The 15,406-nt window shown below is 44.6% G+C and overlaps 1 protein-coding gene across 8 annotated transcripts in view; it reads right to left on the bottom strand.

The window, feature by feature from the left end:
- The window catches only part of MYO6 (myosin VI), a 909,629-nt gene that overhangs the window by 260,953 nt on the left and 633,270 nt on the right, over positions 1 to 15,406 (bottom strand). For all 8 annotated transcript variants that reach the window (XM_078648084.1, XM_078648085.1, XM_078648086.1 and 5 more), the window contains exons 21-22: positions 6,937 to 7,067; positions 6,697 to 6,774 (exon numbers count right to left, since the gene is read on the bottom strand). In XM_078648084.1, the coding sequence (XP_078504210.1) occupies positions 6,697 to 6,774; positions 6,937 to 7,067 (209 nt within the window). The remainder of the gene's footprint in view (positions 1 to 6,696; positions 6,775 to 6,936; positions 7,068 to 15,406) is intronic.

Raw genomic sequence — 15,406 nt, 5'->3', positions numbered from 1 at the left:
TACTAGGTTTGCATATTGACTGTCTGGCTTTGGAGTGACAGGGGCTGGGGGAGCGCATCCTGTTCAGACAGGCACTTGGGGGGAGGAGTTAGGTTTGTCCTGCCTTTCCAGGGTGAGTATGGGCTGGGCTGAATAGACCTGGGCTGCATTCAGAGTAGGGGGAGGATATTTCTTTCACACCTGAATGGGTCTGGTCTGCCTTGGACAATGATGTCTCCACCTCCTGTCGGGCAGTTGTTCCAGAGAGGACAGAACTGGTTTTGACTGGGCAAAGAGCTTCTCTGCCACCAGAGAACAAAAGAATTTGTGCTACAAAAAGTAGGGCCCAGACCAAGAGCACTGTGGATTTCAAGAGAAACGTCTGTCACAGAGAAGAGCTGGAACAAGCTGGAGGAAAAGTACTGCCCCTTTGCTGTGTGCTGTCTGACGTTGGCCTGCAGTAGCTGTTTCTGCCAAGGAGAGGAACTGTGTGCGTATCCTGCTTGACAAAGTATCTACAAGGGCTTGAGGTAGAGCTTGCCCCCTGTTCAAGAAGTCTCACGAACAACAAAGACTTCATCACCCCTCTGGGCACCGACTCCGGAACCGCTGGTTTCAGTCGCTGCCATAGAAAAGAGCAGCCAACTCTGTCACCGAGTCTATTGCTCGGTCCGTGTCCTGAAGGCACCGCAGAGGGCACTGCCGCACTTTGCACTGCATCCCGGGTCTCACCAACGCCGCTGGGTGAACATCACCTAGCTGTTGCCTGCACCACGTCCTGTGGGCACCACACTCAGCACCGCCTCATTTCACTCTGTCCGGACATCACCGACACGGTCGCTGCCCGACCCGAACATCGACCGGCTCCGTCGCCTGCACCATGACCTACCATCACCGCATCGAGCAATGTCTCATTCGGCATCGTAAGCCTTGGCCTAACTGACGCCGTTGAACAACCGCCACCGAGCTGCTGACTGCACCGTGCCACGAGACCACTGCGCGCTGCACCGCTTCCACTTCGCATCACAACCACAACAGTTGCCCTGACCGACTTGTGTCAATGGGATCAGCAGCAACAAGAAAGGTACTGTCTACACGTCTGTCAATGCTTTAGCTGGCCTGTATCGACACAGTTGGCTGGAACTGTTAGACTCTGTTGTTTTCAACATCGCAGTAGCCCGGACGGGGCTACCTACTGGGAAGAACTGTGATTTTGAGATATTTCTGCAATTTAAAGGTTATCTTGCAAAGTAACTATTTTTACAGTATTGTATGTTGGATATTTGTCGTATTTTGTCTTGCTGGTTTAGATAAACTGTTGCTTATTTTTCTAGACTGGTGTGGTGTCAATTTGTAGTGTTTTCACTGTGTTAATGTATGCATGAACAATATGCTTTCCGCCCTGCCTCTGAGATAAACCTGCCTGCTTGTGCCAAGCTACCAAAGGAGTGAGCAGGGGTTATTTTAGAAGTGCATCTCTCTTACCCTGACTAGGAGGAAGGGTCCCTATCTGGACAATGGTGCACACAATTGCCAACTAGAGACCCCCATTTCTAACAGGAGTATTAAGAAATACATAACTCTCCAACAGATTAGTAAAACTTTGCACTGCAGAAGGGTACACCTCATCCTTCATGGACTGGTTTGGGTAAATTAACAGCAGCAGATACAAGCATTAGTAAAGCATATAGACCACACCTATAACCTAAACTTTTGACTTTGCCCTTAATTGTAGCTGAACTGAAAAAACAATGCATCACTGCACATGCACACATTTGCATCATGGTGCTGCTTCGGTCATTTTAGTTGACTTAATCACTAGCTCCAACTTCAAAAAACACAAACATGATGTAGGAAATGCTTGAATTAATCTCAGCCACTGGCAAACACTTGGGGCTGCATCCCAATCCTTTGTTCTTTGGCCAACATGCAACCTCAGCTTGGACCCAGCCATATGCAAATCATTCTTGAACCTGCTCCTCATTGGAAATGTCCAGCCCGAAATGCTAGGTCAGGTCCTCCCTGAAACTGAATACAAGCAACCCAGGACAGGATTACCACTTAATAGGGCAGGTACAACTAAGTTCCAGTGGCACAGTTAGCCCGGGACCCAAGTCTGGGCATACTAGTCAGACTTAGGGAGTCAACTAAAACAACAAGGTGATGGAGGGAATGCTGGAATTAATCTCAGCCACTGCCAATCGCTCGTACTGCAACCCCCAATCCATAGTTTTTTTGTCCACCATGCCATCTCAGTTTGGACCCAGCCATATGCAAATCAGTGTTGACCCTAGTTCTTATAAGAACAATCCAGCCCAAACTGCCAGGTCAGGTCCTCCCTGAAATAGAATACATGCAACCCGGGCCGGGTTTCGCCCTTATTAGGGCTTGTCAGCAAAGTATAGCTTGGTTCTAGTGGCTTAGCTTATTTATGATGGCATTCATGGCAGGTCCCAGTGCAATAAGGTATACGTGGGAATGTGTCATCATGACAACCATGATCCAGCAGTAAAGTAAAACTTGCATATAAAAAGTGTGCAAGTACAATAGTGATTTTTAGATGAAGGCGTGGCCCAGTAGCATCTTGCTGCTGCCAAGCCCATCAGAATTTTTATTTTTGTAATGTAAAGAAGAAAGGAAAATGGAACGGGAGAAGCAGACGAGTAACTGAGGTGTCGAGGAGAGGAAGAGTGCCTTGATAGTGGTCAAGTCAATGCTGCAGAGGTTGATAAGCAAAACGTGGAAGGGAGCAGAGTTTCAGTCCAGTGTTTAGAAAAGAAACTGACCAATCTGAGCATAATAAGTGGCAGTGGAAGAAATGGACAAGCAGGGGATGGAGAAGCAACACAGAACATGGGGGCAGAGATGAAGCAAAACCGAAGACTGCAAGAAAACCTATGCACCATGGAGTGCTTGAAGGTCAGCAGTGGACCATACAACTCATCTAACCAGTAGGAGAGTAAAGAAGCTGTTCTCCAGGTGAGGGACAAGAACAAGAAAAGGAATGAAAGCCACTGAATGAGAAGCAAGGTAGTGAGACTGACAAGAATGCCAACCAATGATACAAAGGGGCTCTCCGAAAGATAACTGCAAGTATTGGCATAGTCCAAATACGTTTTTTGACAACATAAGCCTAAACTTATCTGTCGGTGAAACTCAATGTTCAAGATAGAAGTAAAAAGTGTCTGAATGGGGTGAATAGAAAAAAACAAGAGTAAAACTCCCCCGTATCTCCTGACTAAATGTGAAGTGCAAAAGAGACAGCGTGTGATGCTAATTTAGAAGGGTCACCATGTGTATATGCCGACAGATTTCAGGGGGGGAGTTATCTGAGCTGAAGTGGAAGGTTAACCAGCAAATTACCTGGGACTCTCAGCTTTGGCTCAGTTCTCTCCATTAGTGTTCAGCTAATCGGTAAATCAACTGATTAGACAGAGTTAGTCCAAATTCACAATTCCAAAGTACCCGGTTTTGTTACTGCAAAGGCTTCAAAAGTTGAAAGTAGAAATCCCTTCTTACTATATTTTGTGCCCCACCTCCTGCTATTATCTTTCTTCCCGCTCTGATGTCTTGGCTGCTCTTCATTCCACTGCTTGAGTTTAGAGGAAATAACTTTTTTTATAGGTCTTGTGGGTTAATCACCATACTAGAAAGGCCATTTTGGTCACTGCACGCTCTGTAATCTGTCTTTCCACAGGCATGTGCAGACCACCCATGACCTATTTAGGGCTGCAGCACCAAAGGCAAGCTCACCAAATGCAGGCCCGTCTGTGCCTCGTCCAGGCACAGGACTAGGAATGCCGTCAGCTTTGCACCCCAGGAAAGCAGAGAACATATTTTAGCTCTCCGCACCAATCCCCTGAATAATCTTTCACCACCATGACTTCTTCACTCCTAATTTGGATTTCTCAAAACAGCTAATGTCAATACTTATACTCCTACCTCCTCAGAACATCAAGCTTTTTCATCTCCTTACCGTGTTCCTTCCATGTTGATCATTACCTAAAGACTGTGCTCCAGTCTCAGATTATTAAATTAAGCATCTTGATTGCATTTGTACTGTGGCAGTTGGAATGCAGCAATTTTGAAAACTATCCTAACTAGAGCAACCTTTTCTTTTTAGGTCTGATCAAGGATTCAGAAACCTTTCCTTTGATGACAGCTGACAGACCAAACCTTTCCATCACGACATTACTTATATATAAACTACCTGGACCAGTTATGGGTTTTCTAGCTTCACCACTTTTTTTCATGCTGAAAACTATGATGAAAATCATTCTTTATTACCCAGTTCTTTTAGGTCACATTATTGTAATAAGCTCTTTCTAGGACTGCTTGGCTATATTTCCAATGGACTACAACTGGTTTAGAATGAGGCTGTTTGCCTAATTCTTGGTCTGAGGTGAAAGGTTTAATATATATTTCAGGTAGAGCGCGATAGAAAGTAAAGGGCTTTAGCGGGACAACAAATTACCAGCTTAAAGGCTACTGCTAAGGTTACACACCGTGCGAGACGCAGTGCAACAACAGGATGCGTTCAAGCACTGTCGAATAAATTAACTATTGAATGCGTTGCCAGGCAGGATTTAAGACATAATTTAGCGTTTCTATTATGTTGAATTTGCACGCTTCGATAAGAATGTAATTGTGCTGCCAGCGATGAAGATTACCAGTGGCTGTAGGCGTGGTATTAACAGGATGTGTTCGAGCGCGGTCATGACATCTTTTTGATACATGTTTATCAAGCTAATAGTTCCTTTTTATTGCAGTTACCCGACTATGGGTTTTCCCGTGGATGAAATAGACACTTTGTTTTAAATTGAAGTAAGCCCTTGGACGGGTTAAAGAGAAGCAGTCACTCTACTGATTACACTATGTGAATTCAGGAGTATTAAATGTTTTTCTCGGTGAGTTTGGATGCACATTATATAGAATGGATCAAAGAGAAACATTAGGATGGAAATACTTTAATTGGTGCGTCTTTAACTCCACGCTTGTACTCGTTATTTTCTATCACATATTCAATACCTAATTCCAAATGGAAATAAGTTTATAGTATGTTCAAGTTTCCTAATACACAGCCCAAACGTTCAACCATAAAGAAAATACCATTCTGCTATTCAGAAGATGGCTATTATTTTCAAGTGCTCACTGACCGTCCTCCTGCGCTCTCCTCTATTTGCCCATGTGCCTTCTGATTTGCACCCAGGCCCAGAAGAGCGGCCCTTCGCGCATGCTCCTTTAGAATGTTGCTGCTGAGCGTTCTAATTGATTCACACGACAACCCCTCCCGAGCCTCTGCACTCAGCACTCGCGATCGCTTTAGTAGAGATCTGGATAAATACTGTGCTGCGTCACCATGACAGTCCTAGATCAGACACCTGGAAGTTTGAAATAAACATGCTTCTTTCTCCACAGATGACATTCGTCTCAAATAGTCATAGATTTCCCAGTATGTTATTGGGGGTAGTAGACACTTCATTTTTACTGGGCATATTTGAAGGGCATAGCTTCCAAGTGTTAAGTGTGCACAGTATGTTTGACACTTCCAGGAATGTAGTGTGCCTACGTATGCTATTCCAGTGCTTTACGTGTGATGCTTTTAAGAATAATTAAATCCAGAAATCCCATTAATACACCTGAGAGAATTCCAAGTACTCAGTGAAAACCGGAGAGCTTCCCTGCTCTTTTGAGGGCACAGATTTACCTTTTGGAGTACAAACTAGCCGAAGATTGGCGAAAGTGTCTTAAGCCTCGCAAAGGTATGGACAGTGCTGTAGAAATACAAATACAACACAATACTTTCCAGAACACTAAGGAAGCTATTTTTCCAGTTGTACTCAATATTGTTTTTGAGGAGGTGCTTTTAAAATCCAGAAAGAGCCAAGATACTTAAGTGCCAAACCTAGTAATAGTATTGCCTTAAAATGCATTCCAAAAACATTTGGAGTTATTAAAATAAATAATTTTACATTTAGAGCATTTAGACATCATTCATATCTTACCTATTTCAATCAGCAGTTTATGTGTCATACTACGCTTCAATAGATTTTAGGTTATGGTTACACAATTTAGACCGCAAGACTAAATAAGCACCTAGATACTGATGGCAGATTTGAAATATCAAGCTGACTTAGCTTGCACATGGGTCTACCTGATGGAACACTCCAAACTTTCCTGGGGAACAAATGCATTTCTGCTCTTATCGCATAATTGATCTCCTATATGCCTTTTTAAAGTATTAATAGCAGTATCCTCACAACTGATGCTGAAATTAAATGCCATACATCTACATCCTTTCTATGAAGATCCCTTTTATGGTACCCCTCAATCACATCTGATATATCAGACTTCAAAATGTCATCTAAAATAGTTCATTTAAATATGATCACCTCATCTACAATACACAATCCCTCTAAAAGACAATAATATATGTGACCTCTCCATGAGGAATCAAACAAGCATGAAGATATATACACACACACACACACACACACACACACACACACACACATTACAATTCAGAAATGTGCTTGTTAGCTGGTCCTATAATAAAATATTGTCCACCAATTAGAAAATATGCTATAATTCAAGGGCAAAAAGGACCTTCAGCACTCAAAAGGTTAGTATTAGAAACTGAATATGTAATTTGATAATTCATGAAAGATTAAATTATTCTAAGGCCATCACAATGAATTAACAATTGGAACCACTTACCTTGCCAGGTCTGAAAAAGACCTTTGTTAACCCAAATTTGTAGTCGTTCTCACATAAGCCCAGTGCTTTGAACAAAGCCTGTAACATAAAACAGAGATATTAATCAGTCACATTGCAAACCACAAAAGCATCTTCAAAGCTATAGATATACCTCTGAAACATCAATAGTTTTATTCGGCATGAAGAGAAAATTTAATGTTACAGTCAATTAATTATGGCACTCATTAAATTAATTCCTACCTTGCAGAAGAGTCTTGGATCCAGCCGAGTCAGCTTAGCTGGCATATACTTTTTATACATGTTGTACAGTTCATGAAATGAGGCTCGCGATGGGAACCCACCCTGCATCAAGTCCAAAACAGATACCATACCTGAAAAATAAATGGCATATTGTCAAGAAAAATGCAATTCAGAAACAAATATGAAGCTCAGTTTGAGAAGTGTGCTGATCACACTTTTGGGCAAATGATAATGTGTTTCAAAACTACATAAAACACACAAGTACCTGATCCTCAAACTGGTACACAACTGCCTTAAACAGTCACCTTACAATTTTCACTAACATTTGGGTGGATGTAGGCATAGGTCCCGAAACAAGTTAGGTCAGTTGAAAAGATTTTATTATAGGACCAGCGACCCTTGACCTTGCTGGTAGGTCGCTCCCCCACCACATAGCTCCGCCTGTGTGCCCTGCCGCTGCCGCTGCTGGAGAAGTTGAGGACCTCCTCCACCCGCAGGCTACCACCTGCGTCTCATCCCTGGTGGCCAGTGGTAGGCCCTAGGTTTGTATCTTGTGCACGATTTTCCTTCTGTCTCCCCCTCGCTGCCCTTGATTAGTGCCCATTTAGCCTTCTTTTTCCCCCATGCTGCCCTTGATTTGTGCCCGTTTTTTTCCTTCTGTTTAGGTAGTATCTTGTGCCCGTTTTTCCTTCTCTTTAGGTTGTATCTTGTGCCCATTTTGCCTTCTGTTTCTCCCACACTGCCCTGATTTGTGCCCGTTTTATCCTTCTGTTTAAGTTGTATCTTGTGCCCGTTTTCCTTCTGTTTCCCCCTCGCTGCCCTTGATCTGTGCCCATTTTTCCTTCTATCTCCCCCTCGCTGCCCCGTTTCCGCCGCTGCGTCCCCTGAGGCCCCGCCCAACTCACTGCCATTCGCTGCCCCTGCCTCCCGCCTCCCAGCTGCTCCTCCCTCCCACATTCCCATATATGGCAGCCGCTGTGCGGCCGCGCTGCTGGCGCGCCTAAGGCAAGCCTGTCTGCATCTGTCCGCGCCCGGCCTGAACCCCGTGCCAGAACCCCTGGTCCCCGCGTCTGCCACGACGACCGCCACCGCTACGACGCCAGCACACCCCACGCTCTCAACCCCGGAAGGACCCACACCTGCTTCAAGGCTGCCCCGAAAGGCACACACGGTCCCTTCATCTGCCGGAACTGCAGCTACACCAGCCTCAGAGCCGCCGAACAAACCGCCAAGAAAGACCTCAACCACCTCCGATGCATACGACTGTACACCCGCTCTGCACGCAAACATGCAGTTGATCTCTGGGACCTGCTCGACACATCATCCCCGACATCGCCTTCCTAACAGAGACCTGGATGAACGACTCCTCCGCACCCGCATAGCCATAGCCATCCCAGACGGCTACAAGATCACCCACAGAGACCGTACCAACGGAGTCGGAGGAGGAATCTCAATCATCCACAAGAACAGCATCAGGGTCGAGACCAGGACCGACGACACGCTCAGCACCGCCGAATACATGCATTTCCAGATCCACACAGACCCCAACTCCACCCTCAGAGGCATCGTCGTCTACAGACCCCCCCGGACCAAGACCCCAGTTTAGCGACTCCATAGCCGACTTCATCAGCACGCACCCCCTGACCTCCACCGACTACATCCTCCTCGGAGACCTGAACTTTCACCTGGAGAACAACAACAACAGCAACTCGACAACCCTGATCGATAACCTTGCCAACCTCAGACTGAGGCAACTCGTAACAACGCCTACCCACTCCGCAGGCCACGCGCTTGACCCCATCTTCTCCGCAAGCCCCCACGTCGCCTTCAGCCACACCATCGAATTCCTCTGGACCGACCACCGCTGCATCCACTACTCCTTCCAGAAACCAACCACACACCACCGCACCCAATAGATCCCTTGCCGCTGCTGGAGAAATAATCAATGAAGACCAACTACACGCAAACCTCGCTCTCAGCCCTCCCACCGACGACGCTGCCTGCAACCTCTGACGCTGGATCGACGACTTCGCCAAGACCCTCGCCCGCTGAAGAAACCTCCCCACAGAGACAACAGCAAGAGGGCCAGCTGGTTCACCCCAGAACTCCTAGCCTCCAAGCGAGCCTGCCGGAAGCTAGAGTAGAAATGGCACAGCAAACAGACTCCGGACAGCCACACAGCCCACAAGGATGCCACCCACAACCACCACCACCTCATCAGGACGGCCAAGAGGACCTCCTTCAAAGACCGCCTCGACGACAACGCACACAATAGCAAGGAGCTCTTCAACATCGTGAAGGAACTCTCCGACACCAACGACATCCCGCCGACGCAGGCCCTGTGCGACTTCCTCGCCACATTGTTCCACCTCAAGATAGCGGACATCCACGACAGCTTCAACACCCAGACAACCCCAAAATACAGCAACACAACAGTCTCTCCGCACACCATCGACCACGACCCCCTGCTAGCCTGGACCAGCGTGAGCATCGATGACACCATCAAGACCATGAGCACAATCCACTCAGGCTCCCCGTCAGACCCATTCCCGCACCACATCTTCAACAAATCCAGCAGCTCCATCGCACCCCACCTGCGCAACGTCATCAATCTCTCCCTCGAGACCGCGATCTTCCCAGAGAGCTGGAAACACGCCGAGATCAACGCCCTACTCAAAAACAACCAAGGCTGACCCGAGAGACCTCAAGAACTTCCGGCCCATCTCTCTGCTCCCGTTCCCAGCCAAGGTCATCGAGAAGATCCTCAACAAACAGCTAACCCGATATCTCGAAGAAAACAGAATCCTGGACCCTTCCCAGTCAGGGTTCCGCAGCAACCACAGCACTGAGACTGCCCTCATCGCTGCCACTGACGACATCAGCATACTGCTGGACAACGGTGAGACCATAGCCCTCATCCTGCTGGACCTCTCCACTGCCTTTGACACCGTTTGCCACCACACACTACGCGCACTCCTGTACGCCATAGGGATCCGAGACATAGCCCTGGAATGGAGCACCACCTTCCTCTCCGGCAGAACCCAGAGTGTCCGTCTCCCCCCATTCCGATCCAAAGCCTCCGAGATCATCTGCGGCGTACCCCAGGGTTCCTCCCTCAGCCCGACACTATTCAACATTTACATGGCCCCGCTCGCACACGTCGCTCGACAGCACGACCTCAACATAATCTCCTACGCCGACAACACACAACTGATCCTCTCCCTCACCAAGGACCCCATCACCACCAAAGCCAACCTCCACGAAGAAATGAAGGCCGTCGCCAACTGGATGAAGACCAGTCGACTGAAACTGAACACAGACAAAACGGAGGTCCTCATCCTCGACTCCAACTCTTCAGCCTGGGACGACTCCTGGTGGCCGACGGCACTGGGGGCAGCCCCGACACCCACCAACCACGCAGGCAACCTGGGAATCATCCTCGACTCAACGCTCTCCATGACCAAGCAAGTCAATGCCATCTCCTCCTCCTGCTTCAACACCCTCTGCATGCTTCGCAAGATCTACAGGTGGATCCCGACAGATACAAGAAGAACAGTCACCCAGGCCCTCATCAGCAGCAGACTCGACTATGGAAACGGCCTCTACGCGGGAGTCCCGACCAAGCTCATCAAACTACTGCAAAGCATCTAAAACGCCTCGACGTACCAAGGCATGACCACATCACCCCCCACCTGAGAAACCTCCTCTGGCTGCCCGTCAACAAGAGGATACCCTTCAAACAATTCATCCACGCACACAAAGCACTCCACAAGACCGGCATAGCCTACCTCAACAAACGACTTTCCTTCTACATTCCCAACCGCCAGCTCTGCTCCGCCGACTTCGCACTCGCCACCGTCCTGCGCATCCGAAGAAAAACCGCCGGTAGGAGGTCCTGGACTACCCTCCCACTGAACCTACGACAGACCCAAGACCTGCTGACCTTCAGGAGGCTACTCAAGACCTGGCTGTTCGATCAGTAGCCCCCCCCCCCAGCGCCTTGAGACCCTCACGGGTATGTAGTGCACTCTACAAATGTTATTGATTAATTGATTGATTGAAAGATTCTCCAAGGCCACTTGCCAAAACCTGGCCCAAGTATCACAGTCAAAATGTAGCAATTGACACTGATTTGTTGAGAACATTACACTGTCTTCCCAATATAACACCAGTACAGTCTAGCCTGCAGCACAAACCTAGTCATCAAAGAATATTTAAAGTTATAAGTAGCCTGGTCTGCTTTAATATCTAATTTCCAAATAATGTTAATACAAAACATGATCTGTTTGTTGATAACTTCTTGCGCCATACCAGGGAAACAACTGTCTCTAGTAGAAAAATGTATATGGTTGAAGCAACCTTCTAGTAAAGATTGAATCACATCATGGCATTCATACAACGTGGAATAAGAAAGATGTACCTGATATTGAAGGAGTTCTGAAATGAGGCACAACATCTGTGTGCTTAAAATTAACAGAAAGTGGCAATCTTGTTTATTTATGCATACATAGGATAAAAAAAGCTGAGACCTAGGTATGTGTTCATTTGGTTTTGGTGGCCATGGTCCGTTGACGTAGTGGTTGGGAACTTAGAACAGAAACAGCACATACATCACCTAGACACCTATGATAAAACTGCATTTTCTTTTCTTTTAACTTTTTATAATGCACACAAAATGAGTGCTGTGCAGTCATACTACCACAAATATGCAAGATATTAAAAAGGAGAATTGCACGAAATAATGATAGTAAATGTTAAAAACTATGTGCCAATGATTAGCTGTCATCGAAAGTGGAAAGAAACGTGATGTAGAATATCATCTACTGACCAAGTAATACATGATGGGTATTGACTTTTCGTTGGACTTACAGCATTCTAAAAATGCACCCAAAATACTGTATTTGGGGTGAAACAATGGAATTCCGCACACTTTTGGCTTCAGGATGTAACTGTAATTGGGCACCCTTTTATCTTAGGGACTTTCACTTGATGTCAATCAAACCAAAAGTTACTTTCAAAATGTTGTGTTTGTTGTACTACTGTTTAAAAGGCTGCTGCTCCGATTACCTCGCATAAAACAGTATGAAAATAAAATCTGTTACCTACATCCAGTTTAAGTCTACTTAAAAATGAAACTATGGTGCCACACAGGAAAGAGAAAGGAGGTTTCCACCGATGTATGTTTGCACATCTTTGGTACGAAGTGTTGTTATTGTAACAGAATCGAAATATGATGGTGATCTGACCTGGCTACGCCAGTGTGTGGTAAAGGATTGCAGTGGCGAGCCTATATAGGCACTGGGAGAGAGATAAAATCAAGAATAGACATGGTGGTTGTCCCAAGAAATTATATAAAAAATGGGGCAAACGGAACATGTACCGGGGTGAACTATGTATTTTGCCTACTAGAGAGATGGAGATGAAAGAGAAACGATGGAACAGATAAAGTGTAGATGGCTGAACAGAAGTGAAATTTGGTTACATACGTCATGTGGGAAATAACGGTAATGTGATGTATTAAATGCTGATATATTTGTGACTGATATGTTCTTCAAAATAATAAAAAAATCCTTAAAAAAAAAAAAAAAAGAACATGGTAGAACCAGCCTACATTTGACGCATCTGCAGGTAAAGAGGCCTGGATTGACCTTCCAGGAAGAACCTACTTAAAATTGGTAATAAATACTGTCATTAAATCATACGGACTCCTAATCCACACACACTTAGGTTATGATTGCATCTTAAAGTTTAAGTAGATTATTGATAATGTTTAAAATTACAGATCATCATCCCTGACTATGAAAACCACTGTACGAGTTGATAACAGATATTGCGAGATGAGGCGTGTCTTTTGTGGTTACCCTCAAAACTAGCTCCCTTATTTCAAAACATTTTAATCCACATCTGGTTACCAAATCGAAGAGTTTAGTGGAAGTTCAGATCATCAATTTTCGGTCCACGGACTTAACCAATGGTACCAACTGCCCAGCAAATCAGGAATGCGCCCTCTTTACTTGCATTTTATAAATTAAGAGCATAGCTGTGTCACTCCATCTTCGACTGGTACATAATTCATTTATCGCCTTTCAACCAATTACTTTAAAAAATCCCAGACACCAAGTTTGTGTTTAACTTTCTAAAGGCTTTAAAATATTGTTGTGAGTATACAGTTATAGCAGTCAAATACTATTGTTCAGTGCTCAATTGGTAATATAAATGTGCTTCGCCCAAAGCTTATCTTATAAAGTTGCTACTGCACAAAGTCACTACTCTTCAGTGCAGGCGCCACAAACCACTGTCCACAATGCTAGCGTCACCCCTGCCAACGACTGGGAAAAGGGAAGGGCAAAGGGGTACAGAGTGCATTATCGTTAGTGAAGACATAATTATGTTCATATAAAATATTAAAGTACTTCGAATCTTACGTGTCAAATATGAAATACAATTGAGGAAAACATGGTTGAACCCTTACATATATCAAATCGAGATATACTTGTCAACGTAGGGTCGGGAATTCAACCCCAAAGCAGCGTTCATTAAAAATACAGCACAGCAGTTCCTTACAATAAACATCTTGCTCAGTTTCTCCTCCAAGCAATACATTTTAGAAACATGAATCGTAAGTGAAGTTGCCTTTTCGACCTTGGTTCTCACCCCACAGAAACATTTTGTATTCATTACATTATGAATTTAAGAGTGAGGTTTTCTAAACTGTATTTTGCAAACTGGAATATTTGGGAAGAACAGCATTGCAAGCCTTTCACTGTAGTGCATTTGAATGGAATATTTAAGAGTAAGATTAATAATGGTAATAAATGCGTAATTAAAAAATTAGGTTACTATGTCCAAATGAGTGACATTGTAGGAGTCACTCCTTTCATTGTTCAGTTCGAAATACATTATTTCTGATGTTCTGTGAGTTTTTTTCCTGACTGTTTTGTCACTTTTTAAAGGATGAACGCCATCTGCTTTTCATAATTATTTTAGGCTGTACAAATGCTAACATAAGTAAAGGTTTGCAAAGCTATCTTGCGGTCTTATAAACATTATTTTTATATAAAAATCTCTACAAAACTTTTAAAAACTAAAAGGAAGCGTAAACACAAACACATGACAGAAGTCTGCTACTGTGCCATAAAGGGCATGCACTGATTGGTTGTCACCTAGAACTAACTGCTAAAAACTACAGCACAATCTTGAAATCTGATGAATTCTTTATTCAGCTCTTGATACAGAAATGGGTAGCAAGATTAATTGTGCTGCTAGATTGTGACAACTGTCACTAAACATCTGCACTAACTGAGCTTGGCACTTGGATGTTAAATCTTTTAAACAATATATAATAATTTTATATGTTTTAAGTAGTTTACAATATTTAAGCCACTGTAAGAGACTGCAAGCAATGCACATTGGTTGTTGCCACTTATAATCTATAAATCAGGTTTGGGAAACAACACGTCCGTAACTGACAATATCTAAACTCACATCAAGACCTACTGGTATGCTCCAGCCTTCTGCATCTGTTTCTCTAAATTATGCTTACCCTTCTACTGCTTCAGCTCCCTCAAGAATAAACCTAATAAGGCTATAAAATGACCTCAATCAATTATCCTGTAAACTACCTTTAATTCTCTTAGCTGGGTTAGAGGGATTTGCTACAATATTAAAGTACAAATATTGACTGTCCTTAATCTCATCAATATCTCATACACAGCATTTAATTTATAATCCCTGGGTACATGTAGTGACATTTAACTAAGAATTTACAAGTAAATGTTATGTGCCAATTCGGTGTAAGCTGATTTCGCTATGTTTAAAGGAGGGAGCACAAGCACTTTAGCAGTGATTAGCCGTGGTAAAGTGCAAAGAGTCCTAAAGGCAACAAAAACGGGTTCAGAAAACAGGAGCGCAAAGTTTGGGGATGACCCTGCAGAAAGGGCCAAGTCCAACAGCTGACATTTGCGGTTGTATGTTCGAACCGTGCATGCATCTACACGAATGCCTTTACAACGTGGTCCAAACCACAAATGCATCTTACAACGCATTACTTTACCACACAAGTCGTTACAACTCCAGTCTACGCAACAGTAGGACTTAAAATCCAACATCAGTCCAACAGCGCTTTCTTTAAGGTAAGTCGTTGTTACCACTTGTGTGGTAAAGGAGTGCGTAGAAAAGTGGATGACTACAATAGAGCCTCAGTCTAAAAATTGCCAGAGTGTTTCAATCACGGCCAAAAGTGCTGTTTCAGTGCTATGCTGAGGTATAGACCCCATTTGAGTGGAGTGGAGGAGTTTGTTAGATTCCAGGACAAGGGAGAGATGTTGACCAACATGTTTGTCCAGGAGCTTAGACACTCCTGACAGTAGGGAGATAGGTCTATAGTTTCCCAGACACAAAGGATCTAGGCTTGGCCTTTTCAGTAGCAGCTTTACCACTGTGTGTTTCCACTGCTGGGGAACAGAACCAG

This window comes from Lissotriton helveticus, chromosome 6 (genome assembly GCF_964261635.1).
Source record: "Lissotriton helveticus chromosome 6, aLisHel1.1, whole genome shotgun sequence".
Taxonomy (NCBI): domain Eukaryota; kingdom Metazoa; phylum Chordata; class Amphibia; order Caudata; family Salamandridae; genus Lissotriton; species Lissotriton helveticus.
The sequence above is the reverse complement of the archived record's forward strand: the minus strand, read 5'-3'. Positions and strand labels throughout refer to the sequence as shown.